This window comes from Streptopelia decaocto, assembly GCF_964273445.1.
Source record: "Streptopelia decaocto genome assembly, chromosome: 6".
Taxonomy (NCBI): domain Eukaryota; kingdom Metazoa; phylum Chordata; class Aves; order Columbiformes; family Columbidae; genus Streptopelia; species Streptopelia decaocto.
Window position 1 is genome coordinate 68228765 of NC_138660.1, and position 27087 is coordinate 68255851.

At 51.1% G+C, this 27087-nt stretch overlaps 2 protein-coding genes across 3 annotated transcripts in view; one reads left to right on the forward strand and one right to left on the reverse strand.

The window, feature by feature from the left end:
- CCDC148 (coiled-coil domain containing 148) overlaps window positions 1-12632 on the reverse strand; it is a gene marked incomplete at its 5' end in the record, with an annotated part of 57952 nt that extends 45320 nt beyond the window's left edge. The window contains 2 exons of the mRNA XM_082055998.1: window positions 11774-11864; window positions 12160-12632. Coding sequence (XP_081912124.1) covers window positions 11774-11864; window positions 12160-12632 — 564 coding nt within the window. The remainder of the gene's footprint in view (window positions 1-11773; window positions 11865-12159) is intronic.
- Window positions 12633-12742: 110 nt separating this feature from the next.
- Window positions 12743-27087, forward strand: part of PKP4 (plakophilin 4) — an 86494-nt gene continuing 72149 nt past the window's right edge. For both annotated transcript variants that reach the window (XM_082056427.1, XM_082056428.1), the window contains exon 1: window positions 12743-12883. The gene's annotated coding sequence lies outside the window, so the exon portion shown is untranslated. The remainder of the gene's footprint in view (window positions 12884-27087) is intronic.

The following is a 27087-nucleotide window of genomic DNA, read 5'->3' on the forward strand; positions in this document are numbered from 1 at the left end:
GAGCAGCCCCAGGAATGACCGAGGCTGGAGCAGCTCTGCTGGGGACAGGCGAGAGAGCTGGGCTGGTCAGCTGCACAGGAGAAGCTCTGGGGAGACCTGACTGCGGCCTTTCAATATATAAAGGGGGATCATAAGGAAAACAGAAAAAGTTTTTACCGGGGCCAGCAGTGACAGGACAAGGGGAAGTGATTTTGCACTAAAAGAGGGGAGATTTAGTAGATATAAGGAAGGAATTGTTGCCCTGAGGGCGGTGAGAGCCTGGGCAGGTACCAGAGGGGGTGGATGAACCATGCCTGAGACATCCCAGGCCAGGCTGGACGGGCTCTGAGCACCCTGAGCTGGTGACGATGTCCCTGTCATGGCAGGGGGGGCACTGGGGAGCTGGGGAGGTCCATCAACCCAAACCAGCTGTGATTCTACAATCAGAATGCCATAGCAGCTTCCATATGTAGCTATTAATTTCACATTAATTTCATAAGTAGTTTTATTCTAGATTGTGATAAAGCAATTAAATTGAACATGATAGCATACCTACCTACACCACTCATCCTACGACTTGTAAAGGACGTTCCATGGTCTGGTTCGCCCATTTTCATTTTTCACGTATTTTTTGTATCTGTTGAGAAACAAACGAACGCTTTGAGAATACCAAGATTGTGGACACACGCTAAAAGCACATTAAAAATATGTATTGTTTTCTGAGGAGAGAGGAAACATCTCACTAAAAACATAATTGAACAGAAATTCCAGAAGTTCATCTTTGATTTTAAGAGAGATTTCATGTGCCTCTCAATTTAATAGCTAAGAAAAAGAAAACGCAATATTATCTCCTTGATGAATCTGTAATGCTGTCACATAGATCACCTATTCTTTGCTTTGTGCTTTTCAAAATATAACAGCCCTCTTGACCCAAACGTAAGTATTTGAAGTGGTCTTTGCTTTTCAGAAACAGCGCCTGAAAAGATCCCTCTTTTCCTACATTTAGAGACCACGGTTTACGTACGGAACCCTCTCCACCCCGTGAGAGTCTGTGCAGCAGCACTTGCCAACCGAGTCCAGCGGCAGCTCAGCTCCCGAGGAGCAGCTCTGACAGGCGCCCAGCGAGTGTTCATGTCATCCTACAATATACAACATAGTAAAGAACCTTGATGTTTTAAAACCCGTACTTTCACCTTAAACACGGATGGGCACCGTCGCAGGTCTGGCATACAAGGAAAAACAATCAGTCAAACCAGGTGTTGCATTTGAGCTGAACTGATTGCTGCACAGCGCCAGAAGGTGAAGGTGAAGTACAAGCAGCCTCACAAACCCTCTCCCTCAGAGCCAGCTCTACGTCACCAGGATTTCCTACACACAAGGTCCCGTCCGCTCTGTCACACCTTTGGCATTTGTCTGGTTGCACATTAATTCTGGACTTGTCAACTGAGCAAGACACAAGGCAAGTGATGCCATGAGCACCAGGCTTTGCACAGCGACTATTCCATGACCAAACCAGGTAGAAAACAGTGAACGCTCATTGATAAAGCGTGACGTTTCTCAGTGCTTCTTCATGGGTATTTGTCACTGTTATTTAACAATGCCATGAAACTGCCCCTTGCACTAAACCAAAAATATCAAAGTCTAAATGTCAGCTGTCTTCACCCAGGAGTCACCCTTCATTAACAACAAAGGGACCTCTTCCAATTTGTTCTGAAAGTAATTGACAATACCAGCTGGTCAGAAGCTACATCAAACAACATCTGATGACAAAGGCTGACATTAAAGATACACCGGAGTAAGAAAACATGATAATACGTGAGGGAGTTCATTCCCCTTTTGAATGATTAATGCGTATTTTACAATCTAATAGTAACCTGTAAATAAGTTCACAGTTTTATCTCAAAGTCACCACACTCCTCAAGAGTTGAGGGAAAAAGAGAGGAAGAGAAAGGTCCGCCCACTCATCCCCTTGATTCCATTTTTCCCCACTTAAAGCAACTATTTGGTTTCGACCTGTAACCACAGAATCACAGAATGCTGGGGTTGGAAGGAACCGCTGGAGACCCCCAGTCCCACCTGCACTCACACAGGGGCACAGGGCGGGGGGCACAGGGCGGGGGGGGGTGCACAGGGGCACAGGGCGGGGGGGGGGTGCACAGGGCCGGGCGGGGGGGGGGTGCACAGGGCTGGGGCGGGGGGGGTGCACAGGGGCACAGGGCGGGGGGGGGGGGGGGGTGCACAGGGCCGGGCGGGGGGGGGGGTGCACAGGGCCGGGGCGGGGGGGGGGGCACAGGGGCACAGGGCGGGGGGGGGGGGTGCACAGGGCCAGGGCAGGGGGGGGTGCACAGGGCCGGGGCGGGGGCCGGGCACAGGGCAGCCCGGGGTGAGCAGTGAGAACAGAGCTGGCGCAAACACACTCACTGGCCGGTTGGTGTGCCCACTCCTTTCCAGCCTGTTTGTATTTGATCTCAGCCTTTTAATGGACATTATTTTCTGTTATGACAAATTCAACATTATGACTTGGCTAAAACAATGCAAATGAATGCTAAGGTGGTTTTGGAAAGGGCAAGATCTGTATAACTCTGTATTTTGTCTTCAGTAACTAGAACATGTACCAATCAAAATTATAAAAGCCCTGCAAGTTAAATTTACTTCTGCTTTAATGCTGCTGCATGTAAAAACCCCTTCAGTACTACGGAAGTTGGTCTGAGCCTGAATTCAGACGCCCTGCTGCAAGGCTTTGTTCAAACTCCAACGCAGCCTCTAGGTCGGGAGCCTTGATGCATCTTAGACAGCAAGAGTACAAAAGATGAAACAGGCATCCAACAGAAGCCTTTAGTCCACAGAAAACTGCTCCCCAAGAATGCTAAATCAGCTCTGTCTACAGCCAGCCATGACTAAACCCTTTAGGAACAGGAAAAAACATGAGGTTTATCCGTGCCCCGCTTCTCCTCCCGCTGACACTTTTGTAAAGATTATCTTCCAATTCAGCTCAACACTTGGGCGGATCTTAATGTAAACACTTGCCAGAGACTGAGGTGTGTGGCTTAAGTACATTCTGAACTATGGGAATAGCCAGTAATAAAGCAAGACCCTCCTCCCTTCCATCCGAATAGAAGTTGAACCCCGAGCGCCGGTGAGTCAGCTCTGGAGCCAGCGCAGCAGCAGCGGCTCCCGCCGCGACCACGGGAGGGTCCGGTCAGCAGCCCTCAGCACTGCCCAGAGCGGCCCGGAGCCCCCCAGCTCACACCGTTTGCACACACATCCCCGCACACTGCACACTCCCGCCCAGCTCACACCGTTTGCACACACATCCCCGCACACTGCACACTCCCGCCCAGCTCACACCGTTTGCACACACATCCCGCACACTGCACACTCCCGCCCAGCTCACACCGTTTGCACACACATCCCGCACACTCCCGCCCAGCTCACACCGTTTGCACACACATCCCTGCACACTGCACACTCCCACCCAGCTCACACCGTTTGCACACACATCCCTGCACACTGCACACTCCCGCCCAGCTCACACCGTTTGCACACACATCCCCGCACACTCCCGCCCAGCTCACACCGTTTGCACACACATCCCCGCACACTGCACACTCCCGCCCAGCTCACACCGTTTGCACACACATCCCTGCACACTGCACACTCCCGCCCAGCTCACACCGTTTGCACACACATCCCGCACACTCCCGCCCAGCTCACACCGCTTGCACACACATCCCCGCACACTGCACACTCCCGCCCAGCTCACACCGTTTGCACACACATCCCCGCACACTCCCGCCCAGCTCACACCGTTTGCACACACATCCCCGCACACTGCACACTCCCGCCCAGCTCACACCGTTTGCACACACATCCCCGCACACTGCACACTCCCGCCCAGCTCACACCGTTTGCACACACATCCCCGCACACTGCACACTCCCGCCCAGCTCACACCGTTTGCACACACATCCCGCACACTCCCGCCCAGCTCACACCGTTTGCACACACATCCCTGCACACTGCACACTCCCGCCCAGCTCACACCGTTTGCACACACATCCCGCACACTCCCGCCCAGCTCACACCGCTTGCACACACATCCCCGCACACTGCACACTCCCGCCCAGCTCACACCGTTTGCACACACATCCCCGCACACTGCACACTCCCGCCCAGCTCACACCGTTTGCACACACATCCCGCACACTGCACACTCCCGCCCAGCTCACACCGTTTGCACACACATCCCGCACACTGCACACTCCCGCCCAGCTCACACCGTTTGCACACACATCCCCGCACACTGCACACTCCCGCCCAGCTCACACCGTTTGCACACACATCCCCGCACACTGCACACTCCCGCCCAGCTCACACCGTTTGCACACACATCCCCGCACACTCCCGCCCAGCTCACACCGTTTGCACACACATCCCCGCACACTGCACACTCCCGCCCAGCTCACACCGTTTGCACACACATCCCTGCACACTGCACACTCCCGCCCAGCTCACACCGTTTGCACACACATCCCTGCACACTGCACACGCCCGCCCAGCTCACACCGTTTGCACACACATCCCCGCACACTGCACACTCCCGCCCAGCTCACACCGTTTGCACACACATCCCCGCACACTGCACACTCCCGCCCAGCTCACACCGTTTGCACACACATCCCCGCACACTGCACACTCCCGCCCAGCTCACACCGTTTGCACACACATCCCTGCACACTGCACACTCCCGCCCAGCTCACACCGTTTGCACACACATCCCCACACACTGCACACTCCTGCCCAGCTCACACCGTTTGCACACACATCCCTGCACACCGCACACTCCCGCCCAGCTCACACCGTTTGCACACACATCCCCGCACACTGCACACTCCTGCCCAGCTCACACCGTTTGCACACACATCCCCGCACACTCCCGCCCAGCTCACACCGTTTGCACACACATCCCCGCACACTGCACACTCCCGCCCAGCTCACACCGTTTGCACACACATCCCCGCACACTGCACACTCCCGCCCAGCTCACACCGTTTGCACACACATCCCCGCACACTGCACACTCCCGCCCAGCTCACACCGTTTGCACACACATCCCTGCACACTGCACACTCCTGCCCAGCTCACACCGTTTGCACACACATCCCTGCACACTCGGGTCACGACGGGCAGTTTTCCTCTCAGCTAAACGGTTGTTAATCAACACAAGGGCAAAATGACCGGGTGGGGGCGCAGTGTTTAATGACCTGGACATGCTCCTTGGAACAAAACTTTGTGTGCATCTTTTAAATCAGTCAAATTACTAAGTGTAAAATCAATGATACGAAGCCACATCAGCTCTACACAAAATACAATTTAACAGCATAATCAATGACAGTTTAATAGCTCCTCATATTTTGTGTGAATGCAGGTTAATTTTGCAGCAGCAGGTGCTGCGAACCCGCCGGCGGTTGACACAGGTTACTAGTGGGCATACACAACTGAACCCAGACGTGAACCGCTGACTGCGCTGGGAACGTCTAACACAACACCAGTGGGCTTGGATTACAGATTCACACACGTTTCCTAAAACATCCAAACCTGGGAAAAAACCCCAAACATACCAGTCCCTTATTTCAGTGATCTCTTTTCAATACCTGGAGATTTATGAAATATTTTGTGGGAGGTTTTTTCTAGGTTTTCAATTTTAAAGGAAATGTTAATTACTCATCTCCTGCACGTTTCCATTCAAATAGGAGGAATATTGACATGCAGTTGTTGGGTCCTAATTATTGCTAGGGAAAAGAGGCCGAAAAATCATTTTTGTCATAGGGCATGGAGTAAAAACAACAAACCAATAACCAGCTTTATCCTTTAATCAGATGCCTTCTCTGGTCCAGTTGAACTGCCCAGCTGGAAATGGCACTCATCCAGAACGCTTTAATCTTGCAGCAGCCAATCCTTTCCCCAGAAGAAAACACACAGTATAATACTGGTACCATTCAGTGTCAAAACACTTGCTAGAAAAGTCCCACAGTTTGATTATCATTTAAATTTGCATTCCCTAAAGAAAGAATTATGGATCTGTTTGAAATAAAGTCAAGTATCAGAAATGGTGCATTCCCAAAAGAGACATGGTCCTTTTTGTCTGTTATAATCTCATTACTTCCTCATTAAGTAAAACTTAATCCAAAGTAGGAAGATCAATTTGAGTAACACTTAAAACAATCGGCTTCGTGAACAGCCTGTGAGTGCACGGGGACACAGCTCACCTGCTCCGGAGCGCCCGCCCGTCACCAGACAGCTACTGCTCACCTCGGCCTTTGCACATTGCAAGGAGCAAATCCGAGATTAAACACACTTTAAAAACGTTTCATGTAGAGGGAAAAAATTGCAACAAGCAAATAAAAGTAAGGAAGTCAATGTTTTTTGAGTTGGCAAGAGCCAAAGAGAGGGCAGGAAATGAAGTCACCCAGGCCACCCGCCACCTTGAGCCGAGCAAGGCAGCTGGCGCCTCGGGTGGCGGCTGGTTCCGAGCAAAGGCCGGTCCAGGCCGGCAGCGGACGCACGGCCGCGGCAGCACCGACGGCGCGGCAGCACCGACGGCGCGGCAGCACCGACGGCGCGGCAGCACCGACGGCGCGGCAGCACCGACGGCGCGGCCGCGGCTCCGCAGGGAGCGCAGGCACTGCGGGGACCGGGACACGCCACGCTGCCCGGAGCCAGCGGCACCGCCGGCACGGGGCAGAGCCGGGCAGACCCGCCACGCCGAGCCAAGGGCAAGAGTTCACAGGCAGCGTTCGCAGGCTTTGGGATTCGAACACGAGAAATTCAGAGTTTTATTATATACTGTTTATATTCTTAATGTTCCATCTAGCTTCCTAGATATAAGTTACAAATTAAACAATATACTTCAACATACTAATTTAAAGATGCGAGTCTGAGTTATCCATTATGGCACCCTCCAATTTTCTCCGTTACTTAAGAAATAACAAATGTATAGTTAAATCGACCTTTAACTGTCTGACTTGTAAAGCAAATCTGCTCGTTCGCTAGTCCACGTGGAAAGCGGGATATTGGCAATGGTGCGGTGAGCAGCCTCCCCCGCTGCTGCTCTAGCACCCAGCAGGTGCAATGCTTCAATCTACGGTACTCATTTAGCACAACAGAAGATACTGTAACAGAAAATTGCCATAGAATCAACATCCTCTGCGCTACAACAGAGTACCTGGGCTTTGCCTTGGCTCTTTTTTCACTTTGCCTTTTTTCTGTTAGTAAAAAACAAAGCCAAAGGAGTAGCTTGAGAGCCTATAAAGAAATTTATTAATATATTAGTGGAACAAAATATTGCAATTTCATTATCTCTTAAGGCGTTTCGGAACCAAGTGTTTCAGCCACCCATATAAAAATTATACAGTGTTCTTTCTGTTTTAAACCAAAAAAGATCCAATTCACATGAACAAGGAGACCAGACCTAATAGTGCAGAAAAACATTGGGAAATAACTTCCTTGATTAGGATTTCTTTGCTCAATAGCACCAACGAAATGATGCTCATGTCCAAAATTTGACCTGCCTTCTAAGTGCTAAAATGGATCAAACGAATACTGCTTGCTTATACAGAACTAGAACATTTGACTTCACGGTAAGAGGAAAAAGCAAACAACCTATCGCTTTAGTAGCTTAAGAAAACGCTTCCTTGCCCCACCAGGCGGTACTCGGAGCTGCGCAGGGCACAGCACTTCAAACTCCATCTGTGTAGAAATTAAAAACTGCAACACTTTCACCATTTAAAAGATATTTCAGAACAAAGTCATATTACCCATGTAGATAATTTCAAACGGTGCAAGAAGAAAATCTGCCTGTTATTTCCGCATAAGAGTTCCAGGGCCGTTCTTCCGGCCACGCAGTCAGACCTGGTGCTGAGGGTCCTGTTCCGCAGGGTACCGGCCCCTCGCTTACACGGGGCTGCAGGCGCAAGTTCAACACACCACAGTGTTTTGTAAAGTCTGGGTCGATACTAAATACTCTTCATATTGTACAAATACACAACAGAAAGGAAGTGTTTGTATTTCTAAGGGAACTAACACACATTAAAAGACACACACCAACACCACCGAAACTAACTAAGCAACCAGGAGAGAACGTTTCCTAGGACTAATACCATCCGCTAACATCTAACTTTGTGATGATAACCTGAAAGCTGGAAGCATTTCCACCTCCCCCATTTTCACGCAGGCTTTGTTACTGCCGGCGCACGGAGCCGTTCGCCGCCCCAGCGCTCCGCTGGCAGACCCTTTGCTGGGCACACCTCTGGGGTTTCGTGATGAGCTCCAGCAGAAGTCAGCTGCCTTACTTTATGCTGGATGGGGAGCAGTTTTCATTTAGCAGTGCTTCAAGAACTTACTACTCTGAGTAAGTCAAATTCCTCCTTAAGCCAAGCTCCTTTTTCCTATTACACTCTATGAGAAGCTACAGCTTTCTCAGTTGCAGTGATTTGCACATTTCTGGCTGTATTTCAGAGCAAGTGTGCATCAGGCCTCTCAGAGTTTAACAGATTGTTTCACAAACCGAGCTTAAGGAGCAGACACAGCCAGGCCTAAGGGCCACCGGGGTCAGGGAGCCCGGGGAAGCAGGACCCTGTGGCCCCAGCTCCGATCCCCTCCCGCGCCGGACGGCAGCACGGCTGAAGACACAGCAGGTTGTCTGCAGCCTGTGAGACGCAGGCAGGAGGGACAGACAATTCACGTGATTTAGAAGCCCCTGCGGGTTATTTTGTCAGCACAACCAGTATCATTTTGTAAAGCTTCTGCCAGTTTGGCCAGGCTGAATCTGCAGAGTTGTGTGCAGGGAAGTGTTTGGCACACCTTCACTTTAAATTAATGCATGATGTTGTCTGACATCCCGCTGCAAAAATCAAAGCATGCTTCTCTGAAGCATCTCATTTACAACCCCTGGAAACGTACAGTCCATAAATAAGAACCAAACTTCTTTTTGCATATATATTTTCTTCATTGCCTTCTTACTAAAATTGAAGGCTACTATCTGAAACTTTAAGTTCCTGTGAAAGCCCTCACTGAAAGAGAAAAACGTTAGTCCACCCTACTTCAGAAATACACCTTCTATCAGGTGCCACTCCTCCCCAGTTCAACAATAACAAAGCAGAACATTCATTTAATTTAGTTTAAAAAGCAGTAACAGTTTCCAAACTACCCAAAGCCAATTGTATCATGATCAACTGAGTTCTCATGACATCAACACATGGCCTGCAGTGACGTTTGAAATCAGATTGCAGGTTTTAACGGGGGCAGAAACCCCCCATGCACCCGAACCATTTCCCGCGTGCCCGCTGCGCGGCCGCCCCGCGGCTCAGCCGGCTGAGGGCATCGCACTCTGACCTGTTATTTCTTTGCCAAACCTTCGTAATTTCAGCATCTGTAGGAAATCACAGATAAAACAGGTAGCACTGGATAGTTTCCAGAAAAAGAGAAACAAAGGCAACACTGTTTTTGGGAATGGTATTTATCTCTACAACCCGCGTTTCCAAGGGCCGAGCATCCTGTGCAACAGTTACCGCTTTCTCGCCACATGTTTACACCCAATGGGAAAACCGAGGTGATCTTGCAACCAGAGAAACAATGCTAAACTTCAAGATAGGCGTGCCAGTCCTGCAAGGGACATCTGTGCAATACTAAAGAAGAAAATCCAATTTGGATTAATTTCAGAATAGATTAAATGAAGCAAAACAACATATTAATGACTTGAAATACTGAAGGAGCACAGTAGCAACAAAACAACCAGCAAATACCCACTAACTAAATTGCTCATCTAAAAAGCTGGAAAAGAAGCACAATCGTTTTAAGACATCCCATTTAAGGCTCATAAGAAACCAGGAAGGATAAGAAGGAAACCATGTCATGAGATTTTTATAAGATTTGCAAACATAATAGAGTCAGTGCTTGCTGAACGATGCTGAGAATGAAAACCAAAGATCATCTTACTTTCAAGTCACTGCCTGAAAAAGGTAAATAAAAAGAAACAGTTCTTGTTTGTTGCTGATCCTAAAACTGATACAGGGGTTTAAATACGTATTTGACAAAGGCTATTATCAACTAGTAGAATAAGAAGTCAAAAGAATCACTACAGCATGCAGCTTTCTATTGGGAGGTTCAAATGGGGTGCCTTTCCATAACATATTCTGTCCCTATTGGGCTCAGTACAGGGGCAACTGGGTGAGAATCGATGGCCTGGGATAGGCTGCAGTCAAATTAGATAATGTAGTGGCTGCTCTCCCTGCCAAAACAAATTTTAAAAGCTATGCCTGTATGACTAATACCAGCTAGAATGAAATAGCTGTTCTTCACTGATATTCAATATATTTGCAAATCTGACAGGACCTCAAAATATTTTAATTCTTTATACTTCTATTGTGCCAAAACAAACTGGCTCAAGATCACTCTCTCCTCCCCACCGCTATTTCTTCCCTTTCCCCATGGTGCTCCAGCACAGAGCCCTGCAGCGCGGGGCTCCGCAGGGATCCGGGCACCGGGAACAGCCCGTTCCAGACCTGGCCAAGGTCACAGCCCCCCGGGCGCAGGGCTGGGGACGGCGCCGTGCCCCCTCCACGTCCCGCGGGGCCGTGCCTCCGCAGCACAGCAACGCCCAGCAGCAGGGCAAGGAAGCAGCTGCCTTTTCTCCCAGCTGCGTGGCTGTGGACGCTAAGACAACGGAGCCGTATCCAAAGCACAGGTGAAAACCCGTTAAGGCTGATATGGAGTTGATTTAATTAACACAGAACACCTTTGGTAGAAGCAACCCTGCAACCAATGGAAGTCATTGCGCCCACAGGTTCTGTGCTTTCTCCTCCCTTTACTTATCCTGACTTCACACTTTATTTTTCCTTCTTTCTTGCTCTCCAGCCTTGTTTGACCCTTCCCATGCTTATCTTATTTTACTCTTGTTACTCCTTGTTTTATTAAGTTTCTGCTATTATTTCTCTGGACTCCTCTTTCCTAGAAGGAGACCACCGTTCTGGTTTGGTAACATTTTATATCCACTTAACACAGCATGAATCATGAGATTTTCAGGGCAGTGAGGAATCAAGACCCCTGTTTACATCTGCCAGGTGTTTTCCATTGGGCACATGATCATACTGTAAGAGTTCCTACTGTATTAATCCATACAAATTGCAACAAATATTAGAGAGGTTAAAATTATATCAATAACCTACATAGTTTCCAGCATAGCAGCTACATTGTCAGTGGGAAATTAAAAGAAGAGACTATATGAATTCTGAGTTTATAGGTGACTCCCCCTGTTCAGCCTCCCCCTACTTGTTATCTGCAGTTCTTGTCTGAACAGAGGCTAAGAACACAGTTCTACCTGTAGTGTCAGCACTTACTAAACCACATCAGTGTTATCACATGTCCTTATGTCCACACAGAAATATGGCACCTCCCATTGCACACTGACCTGGAGAACGAACCTGGATGGAAAAAAAGGCACCAGTAAAAATGCAGGTACCATTTTCATGTTAGTTTTCAGCAGGATTCCTGCACAGTCTGCATCAACGCAACAGGGGAAGGGGTTTAAGGAGACAACATCTTAAGACAGCATGGGCTGCTGAGTTACACCCCAAATCCAAGTCTGCCAACAGGAGAATGTCTGGAGACGACTTAGTGCACCAGCCAAGCATCAGGAAAAGATAAAAGGCAAAAGCATAACAGAGTAAAACGAGAACATATGCATTTCTGGGAAGATTCAAGCAGCAAGCTGATCTTGCTTCTTTCAGCTGTTTACAGCATCATCCTCATACTGGTCAATGCAGCAGTGAGCGTCCCATCGCGGCTGGAAGAGCAGCGGGCTGGGGAAACGATACTGCCAGAAACCCCTGGGACACGGGGAGGGGTTGAGTTTGGGAGAGTCACGTAACTCAAAAAGAAGGCCAAGCATTTAACACAGACCCTCTCACCCAAAACCCATTTTCAAAGTGTTTTGTAGTATCTTGAGACATATTGGATTTTCTCTGCATCTATAACTATTTACATCATAAATTTTATTAGACCACTAGTAGAAACTTCAAAACGGTGAGATTTTAAAACACTGTAGAAAGTGTTTTTCTGCTCTTTCACGAACACCTCGACCCGCCAGGGTGTGAGCAGAGGGAAGGGCTGTCGGACCCGCACCCGGCACTCGGGGCTGGCTCCCGGCAGCCCGGGCCGCCCCAGCTCCGGTCCCCGCTCTGCCGGCTCCTCCGGGGCGGCGGCACCGCCCGGCAGCCCGCGAGGCCGCTGGGGCAGCCCGCCTCGCCAGGGCGCCCGGCCGGCGGCAGGACCGCGCCGCCCCGCAGCGGCCATTTTGCAACCGGTTGCTCCAGCCACCTGCGCCCCGCCCGCTCCCGCGCCGCGAACGGACACTCACCGCGAGGAGGCTGGCGGGCTCCGCGGCGGCGCTGGAAGAGCCTCCCGGCCCCGCGGCTGGCTCGGGCGGGCGGCCGCGCCCAGCAGGCACCCCGGGCGGTGCGGAGCCGCCGGGCGGTGCGGAGCCGCCTGACTCTGCGCACCGCTCCGCCGCGAACCCCGCGCGGGGAACGGCGGCGCCTCCCGCTCCACCGTCTCACAGCATCAGTAACCATAGCAACCTCAAGTGCCGCCGCCATTGGCGGGTTTAACGCGAGGCAGTCACCAATGGAGTGCCGCCTTGCGCCGCGCCTAGCCAATGGGCGCGGCGCAGGGCTGGGCGCTGCGCTGACGTCACGAGCGGGGCGGAGCGAGGCCAGGCGGAGCGGGCGACGGTGCTCGGCGGCGCCGGCGCCTCCACCGCCACCATGGAGACCCCGGGCTAGGGCCGCCGCGGCCCGCCGGCGTTGAGCGGGGCCGGCCCGCCGCCCGCTGGCGCCTCCCTCCGCCGGTGAGTGTCCGAGGGCTGGGGAGGCCGTGGGCTGCCCGGGGCGCCGCGCGGGTGAGGCGGGAGGCGAGGAGGCGCGGCGGAGCCCATCAGGGGCCCGGGGCAGCGGGGCCGATGAGCCGCCGCCTCGGGCGGACCCGCGCCCGGCTCGCCAGCGCCGCGCCCTCCCGCGCGGGCGAAGCACGGCGTGCCCTCCGCGCCGCCGCCGGTGCCAGCCGCGCCGCGCGGGCCCTGCGGGCGGAGCTGCCGCCGCCCGGCTCCTGCCCCGGGCTCCGGGCGGGCACCTGGGCGGCGGGGGCAGGAGCCCGGGGCGGGCGGGCGCCGCGGGGCAGGTGCGCGCGGGCCGGGAGCCGCAGCGGGGTCGGGGCGCGGGGCCCGGGCCCGCCGTCTCCAGTTCGCCTCGGCCGCTCCCTCCCGGCGCTCCGGCTTCCCGCGGCGCGGGGCGAGCCCGCGGCGGATGCGCAGCCCGCGGCCGCGCCGTAGGGCGCCGTGTGCGCGGGGCGGTGCGCGGCGCCGCGGGCGGGAGCGGCAGCCGCAGCGGGCTGGGCCGCCCTGCCGGAGCGCACCCGCCGGACCGCGCCCGCAGCGCCCGCGGCCGGGGGGCGCGGGGCGGAAAGTTCGGGGGCCCACGGACGGGCTGGGCCTGCGCTCCCGTCCGGCAGGGTCAGCGCGGCGGCCGCCGAGCCGGGCAGCACCGGGCCCGGTGCCGGCTGCCCCGTCTCTCCCGTGTCGGGCTCCTCGGGCCGCGTTCCCCCAGGAACGCGGTGTTTCCGTACCGGGTGCCGGTGTCCCCGGTGCGAGGCGGGCTCCCGGCGCTTCGTTCCCCGAGCGTGGTTTACTGTGAGAAGGGTTGTTCACCTCTGTGTGACCGCGCGGTGCGCCGGGGGGTCCGCTGCCCGCGCCCGGGGAGCGCGGCTGCTGCAGCCGGCAACTTTTTGCAGTTCCCCCATTTACCCCCCTGCTCAAAAAAAAACCAAAAAAAGGAAAGAAGCAGGAGAGCAGCGGCACAGGAGCACAGGAGCACGGGCACGGGGTGAGCGCGGCTGGCGGGTGTTGCGTGTGGCCGTTCGCTGGCGGGGGTTTGGGCTGGAGCAGAGCGCCCGGCGCTCCGCAGTGCTCTGACCAGGGCAGCCGCAGATACGAGTTACTGAATGCAGCTCCCTTCTCTAGGGCTGGGACAGCTGGGAAATGAAGTCTTGGAAGAATAAAATTACACTGATGCTGAACCTAGGCTGTTTCAGCAAAAGAATATATTTAGGTGATTGTAATTTCTGCAGAAGGTAGAAATACCAAATGCTACAGAAAAGCAGTTTAGGAATTGAGCCGTCTCTGGTCCTGTTCCCCTCCCAGACGGCTCCTGAGAATGCATTGGTACCTCACCGGAGAGCCGGCTGTTTCCAAAGGGCTTGTGTTTGCCCTGTAGACCTTTGTACTTTTTTTCCCTAATAACCTTCTGCTCCATGTTAATTTTACATTAGTCATTGCTTCAAGATCTGTCTGTGTGAAGGAAAAGGTGTGGTTGGATTAGCAGGAGTAATGTTTCATTAACCAGCTTTTCGTTTTTTTCAGCATTCTTATTCCTGATAGTTTGGAGTTTAGAGATTAGGAGACGACAAGGATGATAACATTTTCCCCTTTAACTAATAACTGTATTTTTGAGGTAAACACTAAGTATTATCTACACTGATATGAAAACATGGGAACCTCTAAATGTTCTTGTTTAGTGTATGGAGGAACATTCATACAGACTCGTCTGTCACGTTTAAAATGGGAGGAGTGGGTTTTGGGGGCAAGAGCTCATTGTTGGCACTGACCTGCTGCAGCGCCTTGGTTAAATGCTACAATATTGCATGCAAATGAATGTAACCTATCCACGGAAAGGCAGGTTGCAATAACATTATTTTGTTGAAATTGCTTGTAAAGTGCTATATTGCTACTGAAATGAGTTGCTATTAATATTTTTAATTAAGGTAGAAGAGCTGATGGGCCTTTTCCAGTAAAAATTGTGTCTTTTTTTCCTTTCATCTTGGTAGATGTTAAGGATAAATAGCAGTAATAGTAATAAAGGTTCTCCTATAAAACGCAGTTAGAGCAAGTTTTGAGAGAGCAGTCGTCTGTAAAGGAGGAAGATTTGTTCTCATTTTTCTTAAGAGTCTACAATATAACACATCTCTTGGTGTTTGTGTTTTCAATAGTAACGCAGGGTCCTTTTCAAATGGACAGACTAATTGAGTCACAGAATGTAAACAAGGAAAGCGATATTATACTTTTTTTTAAATAGCAGCTTTATATACTAGCGAAATAAAATCTGTAATGTGTTTTGGGCTATTTTTATATTGAATGATAGCATGTGCCACGTAAAAATATTAGTAATCTTAATTAGTAAGCTGTGTCAGGTGTTTAGTACAGGAAACGTACATGCACTGCAAGAGAAGCCTCACTGGAAGAAACACTGCATATTAAAACAGGAAACAAATAACACTATACACTTCCACTTGATGTAGGTTATTTGAATATATTTATAACAAAGGAAAGGCTGAAGCAGTTCCAAGATGTGTAACTCAGAGCACTGTCTTAATTTTTGTTTTCCTTAATCGTGATGCTGAAAATGAGCAAGTTCTGCAAACGTTTATCTGCTTATTTACTTATCACAGGATTGCACTGACTAGTTCAGGCACCTCTGTGAGCTTAATGAAGTTGTTGTAACTATAATCAAGTATGATTTGGTTTATTACTAGAATGTAGTTATTGTAATACGATATAGAAAAGATGCCTTAAAAGCAAGTAGACCTTGTGATACTTGTCTGGAAAAATTACCTGTCAGCTTGTCATCAGACATATTTTGTATTGCTCTCATTGACTTTCCTATTATTTTCAACCAAGTCAGTGAGTGTAGGTTAGAACTGGGTTCTGCGCTCCTTTAAAGCCGTTTACAGCCCGGTTAACGAGAGCGGCCCCCGTGAGCAGAGTTTTATGGGCTGGCGGTGGCGGGGAAGCCCCAGTCCCAGCCTGGGCCCCGCTGGGCTCGCCCTGGTGTCCGTGTGCTGCGGACTAACGAGCTTTGAACAGTAACTTCATTAGCCAGGCTCCCTTTGGAAGAAACAACTTGGGGGAGTTGCTGCAGAAAGAGCAGGTTTTGTCGTCTTGAATAAAAGCCGCGTGGGTAACTTGTGTTGGTGCAGTTCAGAGGTTTTGGTTAAGTTTGTGTGGGTTGTTTTCTCTAATGAAAAGGAGGCAAAAAATAGTTATGGATATGACAGGTACTGTCACTCCAAAAGTAATCTGAACTGGTTTCAACTTCACTAGTTGGGGAGGGAAAAATACTGAGCTAGCGTAGCTTTGTGTGCAAGTGCACGGGAAGCCAGAGCTGAGCTGGGCTTCTGGGCATGGCTTGTCAATATTGCTGCTGTTCTCATCCTGATTGCAAAGATTGCTGACAACGAGGCAGCTCCAGTGAAGACAGAGTAAACACGGAGCAAGAGCTGAGCACGGCCCTGCCACACGTGGTGAGAGCACAGCCCTGCCACACGTGGTGAGAGCGCGGCCCTGCCGCTGGTGAGAGCTGCGCCTGGTCCCTGCGCAGGGGGTGCCCAAGGAAGGAGCGAGGGCAGCGGAGGCACCGCCAGTCCCAGCCCTCCTGGGCTGCTCAGCAGCTTCTCTGGGGCTCAGCTGCGCTTCCTAAGGCCTGAGGTATGTCTGGATACGTTGGAGAACTTTTCATGTCCTGTTTATCTAAACAGAATACTCATTTATTCTGTTTGGGAAGGTTTGCCCAGGGAGGGAAGAGGTGGGTGAGGACAGCCAAAATCCACCTCTCGTGACCTTCCCAAAGTTGCTGCTTGCACAGAACAATGTCGGTTCAGATCTGTGTGTCTGGCACCAGCGCTGGGACCTTTGCTCTTTCCCACTCGCTGCCCCTGGCGCCCGCTGGCTTGTCTGCCGAGGCAGAGGGGAGACACGTGTGTTCTGGGAAGAGGGAAGGACTCTCCAGTTTCGCAGTGAATTAATTTATTGCTTTTTTAATAATGAAACTCCCAACACTATCATCAGAAGGAAAAGCTAAGGAGGCAGATCTTGGGATGGTATCTGGCAGAGGTTTGGCTGCTCTCCCAGCGCTCAGAGGTGGGAGGACGTGTCTGTCCAGTCCGGCGGTGACCGGGCTGGTGACGGCGGCACAGCTCATCCTGGAGGCTGAGTCAGGCCTGGCTGAGTCGGGCCTGGCCGCCCGGCTTTGTGAGGCTCTGCTGGAGCCGCCCGTGCACACCTGGGCACAGGAGCCGGGAGCCCTGGTCCCGCTCGCTGCGTCCCTCTGGCTCAGGCGAATGAAGGCAGCATCGCTTTGGGAAGGGCAGTGAAAAACTCTTCTTAGTGTTTCAGTGTTTTTAAACTAGACACATTTTTAACAGAATTTTTTTTAAAAAGGCATAATTTTAATATACATGTGTTTTCCTCCTATCATCACAATTTTAAGATGTTGTGGTAACAAAAGAAAAAGAAATCACTATTTTTCTCCAAAATGTGTCCATGGTCATCTCTTACATGTCTTCCACGTCCTTTTTCAATTGCATAGCATTTGACACAGTTCTTACCTAGCACTAGAAATTGAAGACCAGTCAGCTTCCTGTTGAACGCCTTTCAAATTTACTTTAAGTACGCCTTCATTGCAGTGGAGAAAATAAAACTGTGAGCTATTACTTTATTTGCGAGTGGTTGATCCGTTCTTGAAGGAATAATTAAAATGAAGACTTCCCCACCCCTCACCTCCCCTGTGCAGTGAGGCCTTTTACTTATAAAATACTTGTGATCTAAGTGAAATGTAGGGGGTTCTGTGAACCTTAAATCAACACTATAGCTAATCTAACATTCTGATTGGTATTGCTATGAATTCATTATTAAAGAGGAAAAAAGGAATGTATTGTAAATGCTTTGAAGGCGTACAAGCTGCAACTCGCTCTCTGCATCACAGCTCAATGGGGAGATAGGTGAAGTATTTACTGTTTATGCAACTGTGGGGTGGTAGTTGTGGGCAGTGAGTGAAATTACCCTTCAGCTATTGGATCTGCCAGGCAGACGTTTGTACGCAGTGCGTGGGGTGTGTAATGAGCCAGCTTTGGCTGCTCAGGGGTTTGTCCCCGCTCCGTGATGGGCGCGGTGGGTCTGGGGTGTTCGGGTGCGCTGCGGCGGGACGCGGCTCTGCAGGGGACACGTGCCCCTGCAGTGCTGCCCCTGGCTGCCCCTGCAGTGCTGCCCCTGCAGTGCTGCCCCTGGCTGCCCCTGCAGTGCTGCCCCGGCTCCAGAGCCACCCGAGCAGGAGCCGCGAGGGGACACCCAGGCCAGGAGGCACCGGGGCCGGGGAGCAGCTGGGCTGGCTGCGGCCAGGGCTGCTTTTCCCAGACGAGGTTCAGCTGTCAGGAGACAGGGGAGAAGTGTTAACAGAAATCTGGATTTCTGTTTGTTTGCGTGGCTGCAAAAAACAACTCCTCACCCTCTTAACCAAACGTCATTATGGCACACAAGGGGTGTGGAAAGCCCGAGGCTGTCACCTGTGCTGTACTTTGAGCATTTTTAAATAAAAGTTCTCAAAATCATTTGCATTGCACTTGTTCAGATAGAGAGCCCCCACTGCAGATCTTAATTTGCCTTGAATGGTTCTAGTTATGCCATCTCTGCTGGAGCACCGCGCCAGCGCGTGCTGTGCAGTTCCGCGCTGCTCCTGCCCGGAGAGCGGCTCCCGGGGAAGTCCTCCCCGTTCCCACACTGCCCCATCCGCCCGGCGTGGCAGAGCCCTCTGGGACTGCAGCACGTGGGCGAGTGCTTGTGCTCGTTACCATGAAGGTAGATCCGGCTGGTGGACCCGGGGCTGCGGTGGCAGCTCCACTGTGTGTCCCTGTGGCGCGGGGACAGGGCCGGGGCGGCAGGGCCCCCTTGCTGCCACGTGCCCTCGGGAGCTCTTGGTTCGGACACGCTAGCGCTAATATATCTTATTTAATATGCTGAAATTCAGCACAATATCTCTCACTTCGTAGTGGCAGGGTTTGTAGTAACTCCAGTTTAAACAAACAATTAAAATTCGCTGATCTCTGAAATAATTTCAGGTAAATTATAACTCCTTGACCCCTGTGTCAGTGTGACATGCTTAAAAAGGAAGTGTTTCTTTCACAGAAATAAAACCAAGGTGTAACACAATTGATTTAAAGGGCTTCTGCACAAGCGAAGTGCTGGAGTGTTAACGGGAGCAGTTCGTGTACAGATGTTCGTGTGACACTGGTCACTGTCTTGTCCTGATTCCTACGCGGGTCTTGTGCTGACTGAAGATAAACAGGGAGACTGATCCTAGAAAGAGCTGATATTCTTGTCTTGTTTTTGTTTAGGAACAAATTGCCACATTTTGTTATTAAGAAATAAGACAACAATATCAAAATGATAGCCTGTAATGAAAGGAGATGCCATTGGTACTGTCAGAGTGCCTAATCTGCAAACTGGTGTTCGCTTCCATGGAGCCGAGGGAAACCCGTGCTCCACGGAGCTCACGGGCAGAACGGCGAGAATAAAACACGTGGAGGACAAGAGATCAAGAACGTGACTTTTGTAGGATATACCTGCATCCAGGGTGCTTGTGAGCCAGGAGTAATGCCGAGTTCTTGGTAGCTATTCTTTGAGATAGCCTTAATTGAAGATACGCTGCAGAATTTGCCATCTGTTGCTGCTCTGTATCCTTCATATCGAGCTTAGTCCTCACAAGCAACGTAATGAAAATAGCCAGTGCCGTATTTTAGCTGGAACAGAAAATATCGGCGTGCGAGATGACTGATACAATGCATCGCTTGTTCCTGCGAGCGTGTTTATGTTCCAAACGAGAGATGAAGGAGCCCTGGACCCCAGATTTCAGATGGGCCTAGAGATGGGAGACGTGTCTGTTTTCTCTGGCCTGTTTGGACTATCCAGTAAGAGAATTACTAAGTTTTCTCAGTTTTGCCATTGTTTCTTAGCATAAATCACAGCAACAGCACACACCGAGATGAGTAAGATTTCACTCTAATTACATGCATTCTTTTCCAGAAGATACTTTTAAAAAAATAATTGTTTCTCATTCTTTACAGAATAGAAAGAGTGACACACAAACTGGTTCAAAGGCTCGGAATATTTTAGGGAAGCTGGGAGGTTCTGGTGGGCGGCACTGCCTTTTGGGGGGTGCTGTGATCAGTCTTCCAGTACTGAGACAGCTTTTTGATATTGTTGTGGAACACAGAGTTGACTTCTAAACAACAGAAGAAATTCACCAAGTCATGTCCCGAGACAGAAATAAAATCGATTAAAAAAACGCAAACAAACAAAATCCAAGCAAAACAAACGAAAGCCAAAGAGCAAGCCCTGACCCAACAGGGCCAGCCCGGGCTGGGCGGCCGCGCTGGCCGGGGCGCCGCGTGGGCTCGTGCTGCCCGGCTCTGGGGGTGGGCAGAGCGCGGAGCCCCCGCCGCCGCTCCGGCGCTCGAGCGGCCGGACATGCGCTCGCACAGTGCAGGAGACAACGCTCTAGGAACCTTCATGTGTTCGGTGGTGTTCATCGTGGTGTTTTATATCTGTTAGGCTGTAGGAGATGTGAAAGAAGGCGCCTTAAATCACAGCTTACATGTGTTAGGGCGCGTGTAGTTCGTCAGGTTTAGAAAGCCTTGACTTACTTGAACTTGAGCAAATGCTGTTTTAGTGATATAGTTAATTGTATTATTTTGCGTTGTATTATTAAATTGTCTTGTATTACCAGTATGTGGATTTACTCTATAACATAAATGTTTATTAATATATTGCAGAAGCTCTGAAATTTGAAATAGAAATTGTTTTAAATAGCAAGGAAAACTCAAGTTATTGCAGTTTTCCCAGACTTTTCCCTTCATCTCAAAGCATCACAGGCATCATATTACAACACAACAAAAATATTTTACTCTGGTAATATTCCAGATAATTTTTATTCCAGAAAGCTGAAAATAATGCTTTGTGTATAGCATTGCAAGCTGTTTGTGGTTTGCACATGTTCAAATTCTATGTTTCGATAAGATCCACTGATTAAAAGCTCGTTTATGGGTTGCTTAGTCCTGTGTGCATGTCTTTGCAGATTGAAATGGTTGATGGAAAAATACCAGGTTGGTAGACTAGTTAACTTACGTGCACCTGTGATGTCAGGAGGCATCGATGCAAGTAATGCAGATACCCATTGTCACCCGCAGGAACAGTTGTGCAGCAGGTGGGTGAACGGCTGCTCTGGCAGCTCTGTTGCACACCTGTGAGTCCTCAGCTCCCCATGCCGGGGCTCGTTTCCTGCTGCTCGCTGAACTGCGTCCTTCTCCATGGATGGTTCTCAAACTCCCGTGTTGTGGAAACAAAGATCTTGCTGTGCAGCCGCCTTCTGCCATCGGAGGTGTGAACGCTCGGTTTTCCGTGCGAACGGAAGCTGGGACTGATCGCGCCTCAGCACAAAGTCATTGTGTGGAAGCTCTGGCAGCATCTCCTTCAGTCGCATTTTGTCATCAGAGCAGCTCAGAGATGCGTCATCCTACAGGCCAACAGTCAAACGCGTTCTTGTACACAAGTCTTTTGTTACAGAATCAAGAGCTACTAACGCTAAGCATGTAACTTCTTCAATATTTCATGCGTCTCCTGAACGGATGTTTGGTTCTGTGTGATCCTGCGGAAGCGTTTTCCCGCAGGTTCACTGGAACGAGCGGGCGGTTGGTGACTCCTGACGCTGTTGTCTGGGTGGCAAACACCCCCGCGTGCTCCAGCTGCGCCTGGCAGTGCGGGACGTGTCCGCGTCCCCTCCCTGCAGATCGGCCGCTGCGGCCCCGCGGGGGCTTCGGGCTGGGCTGAAGGGCGCCGTCCAGCTTTAGAAATTCAGTGTGCCGCGTCCTTTTTCCCCAGCATGAATAAATGCCAAGCGTGAAGCCCCTGCAATGTCATTGACTAACGTTCATTAACTAATCAACAACTAACTTCAAAGCCTCTGCTCTGGCAACTTGTAAGAGCCTCGAACAGAAGGACAGCAAAGATGTACTTGTGATAGTTAAAGAATCTTCTTAACTTTCTTAATTTTTCCAGCTTTTGTCAACCCTCCCATTGTACCGCTCTCTTTTGTATTTACACTTGTCAGTGTGTTTTATGATTTCTTAAATTAAGACATTGGGTGAAAATCCTTATGGAATTGTGTAGTCTGTTGAAATACAGAACTCTTTGGCTCGCTTGGCCTGTGTTTCAGAGTGCAGTTTGGTTCCAGACAGCAGATGAATAACTACTGTTCTTCAGCATCTTCTGTTGCAGGAATCTGGCACTTGTATTTAAAGGTTTCAAAAGAAGATTCTTTACAGAATATGGGGCAAAAACCACCTGGGAAATAGCTGATATTCTGTGTTCCTTCAAAATATTTCTCCTTCATTTTACACAACCTTTTAGAAGATTGGGTCTTTTTTAGAAGTTTGGTCTTTTTATCTGCTTTTGCCTCAAATTGCCATAACCCAGCGGGATGTAGTAAGTGGTTGGAAGCTGCCGTGTGGTGGGGAGCCCGCGGGTGACAGCAGCGCACGCTCCGCGGCCCCTGTTCTGGGCCCGGGGGGGCGCACCAGCTGCACCCCGGTTGGGGCGCTGCGGCCTCGCTGCATTTACCGCGTGCAGCTGGTATTTGGACTTTCTCATTCTCTGTTTAAGGCAGGACAATCCAAGCTGACGATGATGGGTATAATGGAGGATACGCTATGTTTGAAATATAATGCTCTCTTATTTTTAATACATTTAATAATCTCTAGTGCACGGAGCGAGCAGCTATCTTAACAGCAGTATTGGTGACTCAGTTTGCCTTTCAAAGGACCTCACTGATGGATGCCCTGGATGCTCCGAAGTTTAGACTTCTTACCAGTTTTTAACATGAGTGTGAGACAGGCTGGCGTGATGTTGCCTCATGATGTGATGGTTAAATTTTTAAAACGTGACCTCTTAGGTGTACGAACACAAACTTTGCCTTTTCGGTTGCAGGTGCACAGTGTCTTTCCGCCCAGCTTTTCCTAAAAGGCAGAGCTAGTGTCCAATGCACTGAGTCCTGCCCCGTTCCCTGGCAGTGATCTAGTGACTCTGCGTGACGTGCTGCTAGTGTCTGGTTTTGTTTCTGGTCTGCCTTTTCTATTCCAACGCGTGTGTTGGGAGATGCGGTGACTGTGCCTCTCCCCTGGCCTCATCAAGATCATTTCTTCATCTAGATGAAAGAATATGTGCTGTGGACCTTTGCACAGGGTAGGATTTACGTGTAGGTTTGTATATTATCTTCTGTTAGCAGAGTGACTTCCCTGTGCAGATGGACTCGGGTAGGGGCGTTCAGCTGCTCCCAGGTGTAAGGTATTGTTCACCATGGCACAAGTACGACTGCAGATTCTCTCCTGTGCTGCTCCTTGTGGGCTGGTTGGAGCAGCTGTCGCCTTGACCAGCTCTAAACTGAACAGACAGCAGATATCCATTGTCACCCGTAGGAACAGTCAAATCCCCATCTAACCCCAGGCGAATTTAACCCCAAAAGTGAAGTCTTACCAGAAAACCAGCAGAAGGAGACGCAGTGGCTTGAAATGATTGTTTTCAAATGCCAGTTTGTACCTTTAGACATGGTGGAACCTGAGTGTGTGACTCTCAAAATCCAGTGGATGTCCAGACGTATTTGGCATTGTTACAGTGCTATAGGTAGATTCTAAATGTAGTAATAGCTTTGATTATCAATGAGTTTAGCTACTGTATGAAGATATTGATGTATATTTTATTCAAGAGCCCTAATTAAAATGACCCTACCACGGAAGGAAAGCAAGGAAGCAAATCACCTTGGTTTGACTGTAACAATTTCCAGGTGCAGAGCAGCCAGCAGGATGTGACCCAGCCGGTGCTGGGCGCAGCTGCGGCCGGAGGGGCCGGCTGCTCTGCTCCTTTAGCCGTGTGCCTGCAGGGGGCTCGGCCTTCCCTGGGGCAGATAGGATTTTATTTGTATACCCATGTGCCCTATTGCCATAAGAAAAAATAAATTGGATATACTGATATGATAGGAATCCAACCTAAGGATCCTAACAGTGCAATTACAACTGTGTGGAAAATAGCCACAAATAATTGTATTCTCAGGTAATAAATTCCATATATTTTTTTTTTCACTTTTCGAGGATGTTCGTTAGATTGAGAAGTTCCCCCATTTATATTTTTAGAGATCAATTTCTTTATTGTCATTTAAGACCTATTTGGTCTTCTTTCAAACGTGTCCTTATCCTCATTTTTACCCCCAAGCATTCACAGAAAACACTGTCTCCTTAGTCTGTTTTGTGGGGTTTCTGCCTGTCCAGAGGAAGGTTCGGTCCATTTATTAACATGACAGCCTTTTAATTCAGTCAGACCAGCACAACCAGCTGCAGATGTGAGAAGCAAGGCCTGTGCCAGACTCCGGGTTAATCTGTGTTTCATTAGACTGGAAGCACTACTTTGGAACTGTGTATGTTTGGTGTGTTCTGCCCTGGCATGGCCACCTCACCGGAGCAGCCAGCAGGTCCGTGCTGGGCTCCGCGGGCGCCTCTGTGCGGTGAGCTCGGCGTCTGCCTGGGAACCGCGGGCCCCTGCGCTGTGGCCCAGGACAGCAGCGGGGGCAGCTCCCTGGGCTCTCCCACTCAACGCGCCTTCTCCGTGCCCCCCAGTCTGCCTGGGAACCGCGGGCCCCTGCGCTGTGGCCCAGGACAGCAGCGGGGGCAGCTCCCTGGGCTCTCCCACTCAACGCGCCTTCTCCGTGCCCCCAGAGCCCACGGCGCTGGGACACGTGTGAAGGCCGGTTGTTCTGACGATGTTCAATGGGATCAGTCACAGGAGAATTTCTACTGGAGGAGCTTCTTACCAGATGGAGCTTCTCGTTAACGCTACTTTTTGTGTTCCTTCCCACAAACAGGCTGAATACAAAACCACGATCATTTTCAAATAGAGACCACATGAGGTTATTCTGTCTTGGGTACCTGGTAGAGTACTACCTGGCCATGTTTTCTCTACAAACAAGTGTTTTTGTCACTCTTGGAATTTCTTTGCTGCGCTAGCCAGTCTTGTTTGGCTTGTCTGTAACTTTCACATAATTCCATTAATATTTGACTTGGAAAACAAAACAGCAGTTTTCAAATCCATGGCTGTGTAGCTGTGTCCTCTGCCCTTAGGGTGCTCTACCTTTCCAGTCAGATCTCCTTTCAGCAGGTTTGCTTCCCGGATAGGAGCGCTTTGTTGGCCCCGGTGTACGCCGCGTGAACCCGTGAGTCATCCCTCCAGCGCTCCGGACGGATTTATCTGGAGCACGGGCGTCAGCCAGCGCTGCTGAGCCCACCTGCTGCATCCCGCCACCTTGTTTTCTGTTCCATAAGCTCTGTTCTTCCCAAATGGATGGCTCCAGTCACGGGTCTGCCTACTTAAATGACCCTTTCATTTAAAATTTAAATCAATCCATAACAATGTGCTCCATGGCTGTTTCAGCAACAGGTTTTTTTTCTGTTCTGACTTCAGGCTCGGGTTTGTTGAGCTTGTAATCTTCTATGTGGGTTTAATTGCTCTTTCGTCACCATGTCCATGAAATGAATACCTGTGCCCCATCATTATGATGATTAATCATGCATTAGTCAATGTCTAGCAAAGGTAGGTCTTATAGGACCAAGTTTCCAGTGGCATTTGTTTCCCGTGGAGTTTCCCCACCAAAGTGTGCGTGGCCGCTGCCCGCAGCGACCTCCTCTCTGCTGCTGGAGAGGCGCTGAAAGCTGTGCATGGTTATGCCGTGAGCTCTGCCCATTTCCCAGGGGGAACAGCAGTTCCAGAATGACCGGTCTCCAGAGAGATGGCTGCTCGCTGAAGTTGAGAGCTGGTAACCTGACTATTCTCATCTTTTGAATTTTGCTTGGTTCTGTGGGTCTTACAGTTCATCAATGGATTGAGTTGATAACTAATAAACTGGAAATATCAGAAAAGTCTTTTGTGAAGACACCAAATCAATAGTTTATTAAGGAAGGCTTTTTTTGTTGAAAGTTGGTAGCTTTGGGCATGCTATACTGGGCATTGACACAAGCCTTTCCATGCTTTGCAAATAGGTCATCGGTGAGGGTGGATCATTGGTTCTTCAGAATTCGGTGTCAAACCTGAAGTTCATCCTGCCATTCCGGTAAATAAACTGTTTGATGTTCATGAAGGCTTATTTGGGGATAACGAGGTCTAAAGGCTCGGCCCACCCCTCTGAGGTGTCAGTTGGTGACAAGTGTGGAACAGGTAGCCAACCTCATGCCCGAGCTTTGTCCCGTGCTGGTTCTGCTACATTTTCCTTTCTTTAAGTGCTTTATATTTCTAATTCCTATTGAGGACAGTGGTGATGGTGGTGACCTCGGTTTTGAAAGAACTTCAGACTGGCTCCTCCAAGATGAGGGCTGGCTGGCATCGCTCTGAGCCCTGAAGCACAGGCGTGCTGTGCCAGGTGCCGTGCTGGCGGTGCCGTGGCCGCGGTCCCCTGCTGTGCCAGGCGCTGTCCCTGGCGGTGCCGTGGCCGCGGTCCCGTGCTGTGCCATGGCCGTGCTGGCGGTGCCGTGGCCGCGGTCCCCTGCTGTGTCAGGCGCTGTCCCTGGCGGTGCGGTGGCCGCACTGGCGGTGCGGTGGCCATGATCCCCTGCTGTGCCAGGCACTGTCCCTGGCAGTGTGGTGGCTGTGCTGGTGGTGCCGTGGCCACGCTCCCGTGCTGTGCCAGGCGCTGTCCCTGGCGGTGCCGTGGCCGCCCTGCTGTGCCAGGCGCTGTCCCTGGCGGTGCCGTGGCCGCCCTGCTGTGCCGGGCGCTGTCCCTGGCGGTGCCGTGGCCGCCCTGCTGTGCCAGGCGCTGTCCCTGGCGGTGCCGTGGCCGCCCTGCTGTGCCGGGCGCTGTCCCTGGCGGTGCCGTGGCCACGCTCCCGTGCTGTGCCGGGCGCTGTCCCTGGCGGTGCCGTGGCCGCCGTGCTGTGCCGGGCGCTGTCCCTGGCGGTGCCGTGGCCGCCCTGCTGTGCCGGGCGCTGTCCCTGGCGGTGCCGTGGCCGCCCTGCTGTGCCGGGCGCTGTCCCTGGCGGTGCCGTGGCCGCCCTGCTGTGCCGGGCGCTGTCGCGGCGCTGGCAGTGCCGTGGCCGCGGGCGGGCCGGCCGCTCCTGCTGGCAGAAGCCGGGCTGTTGAGC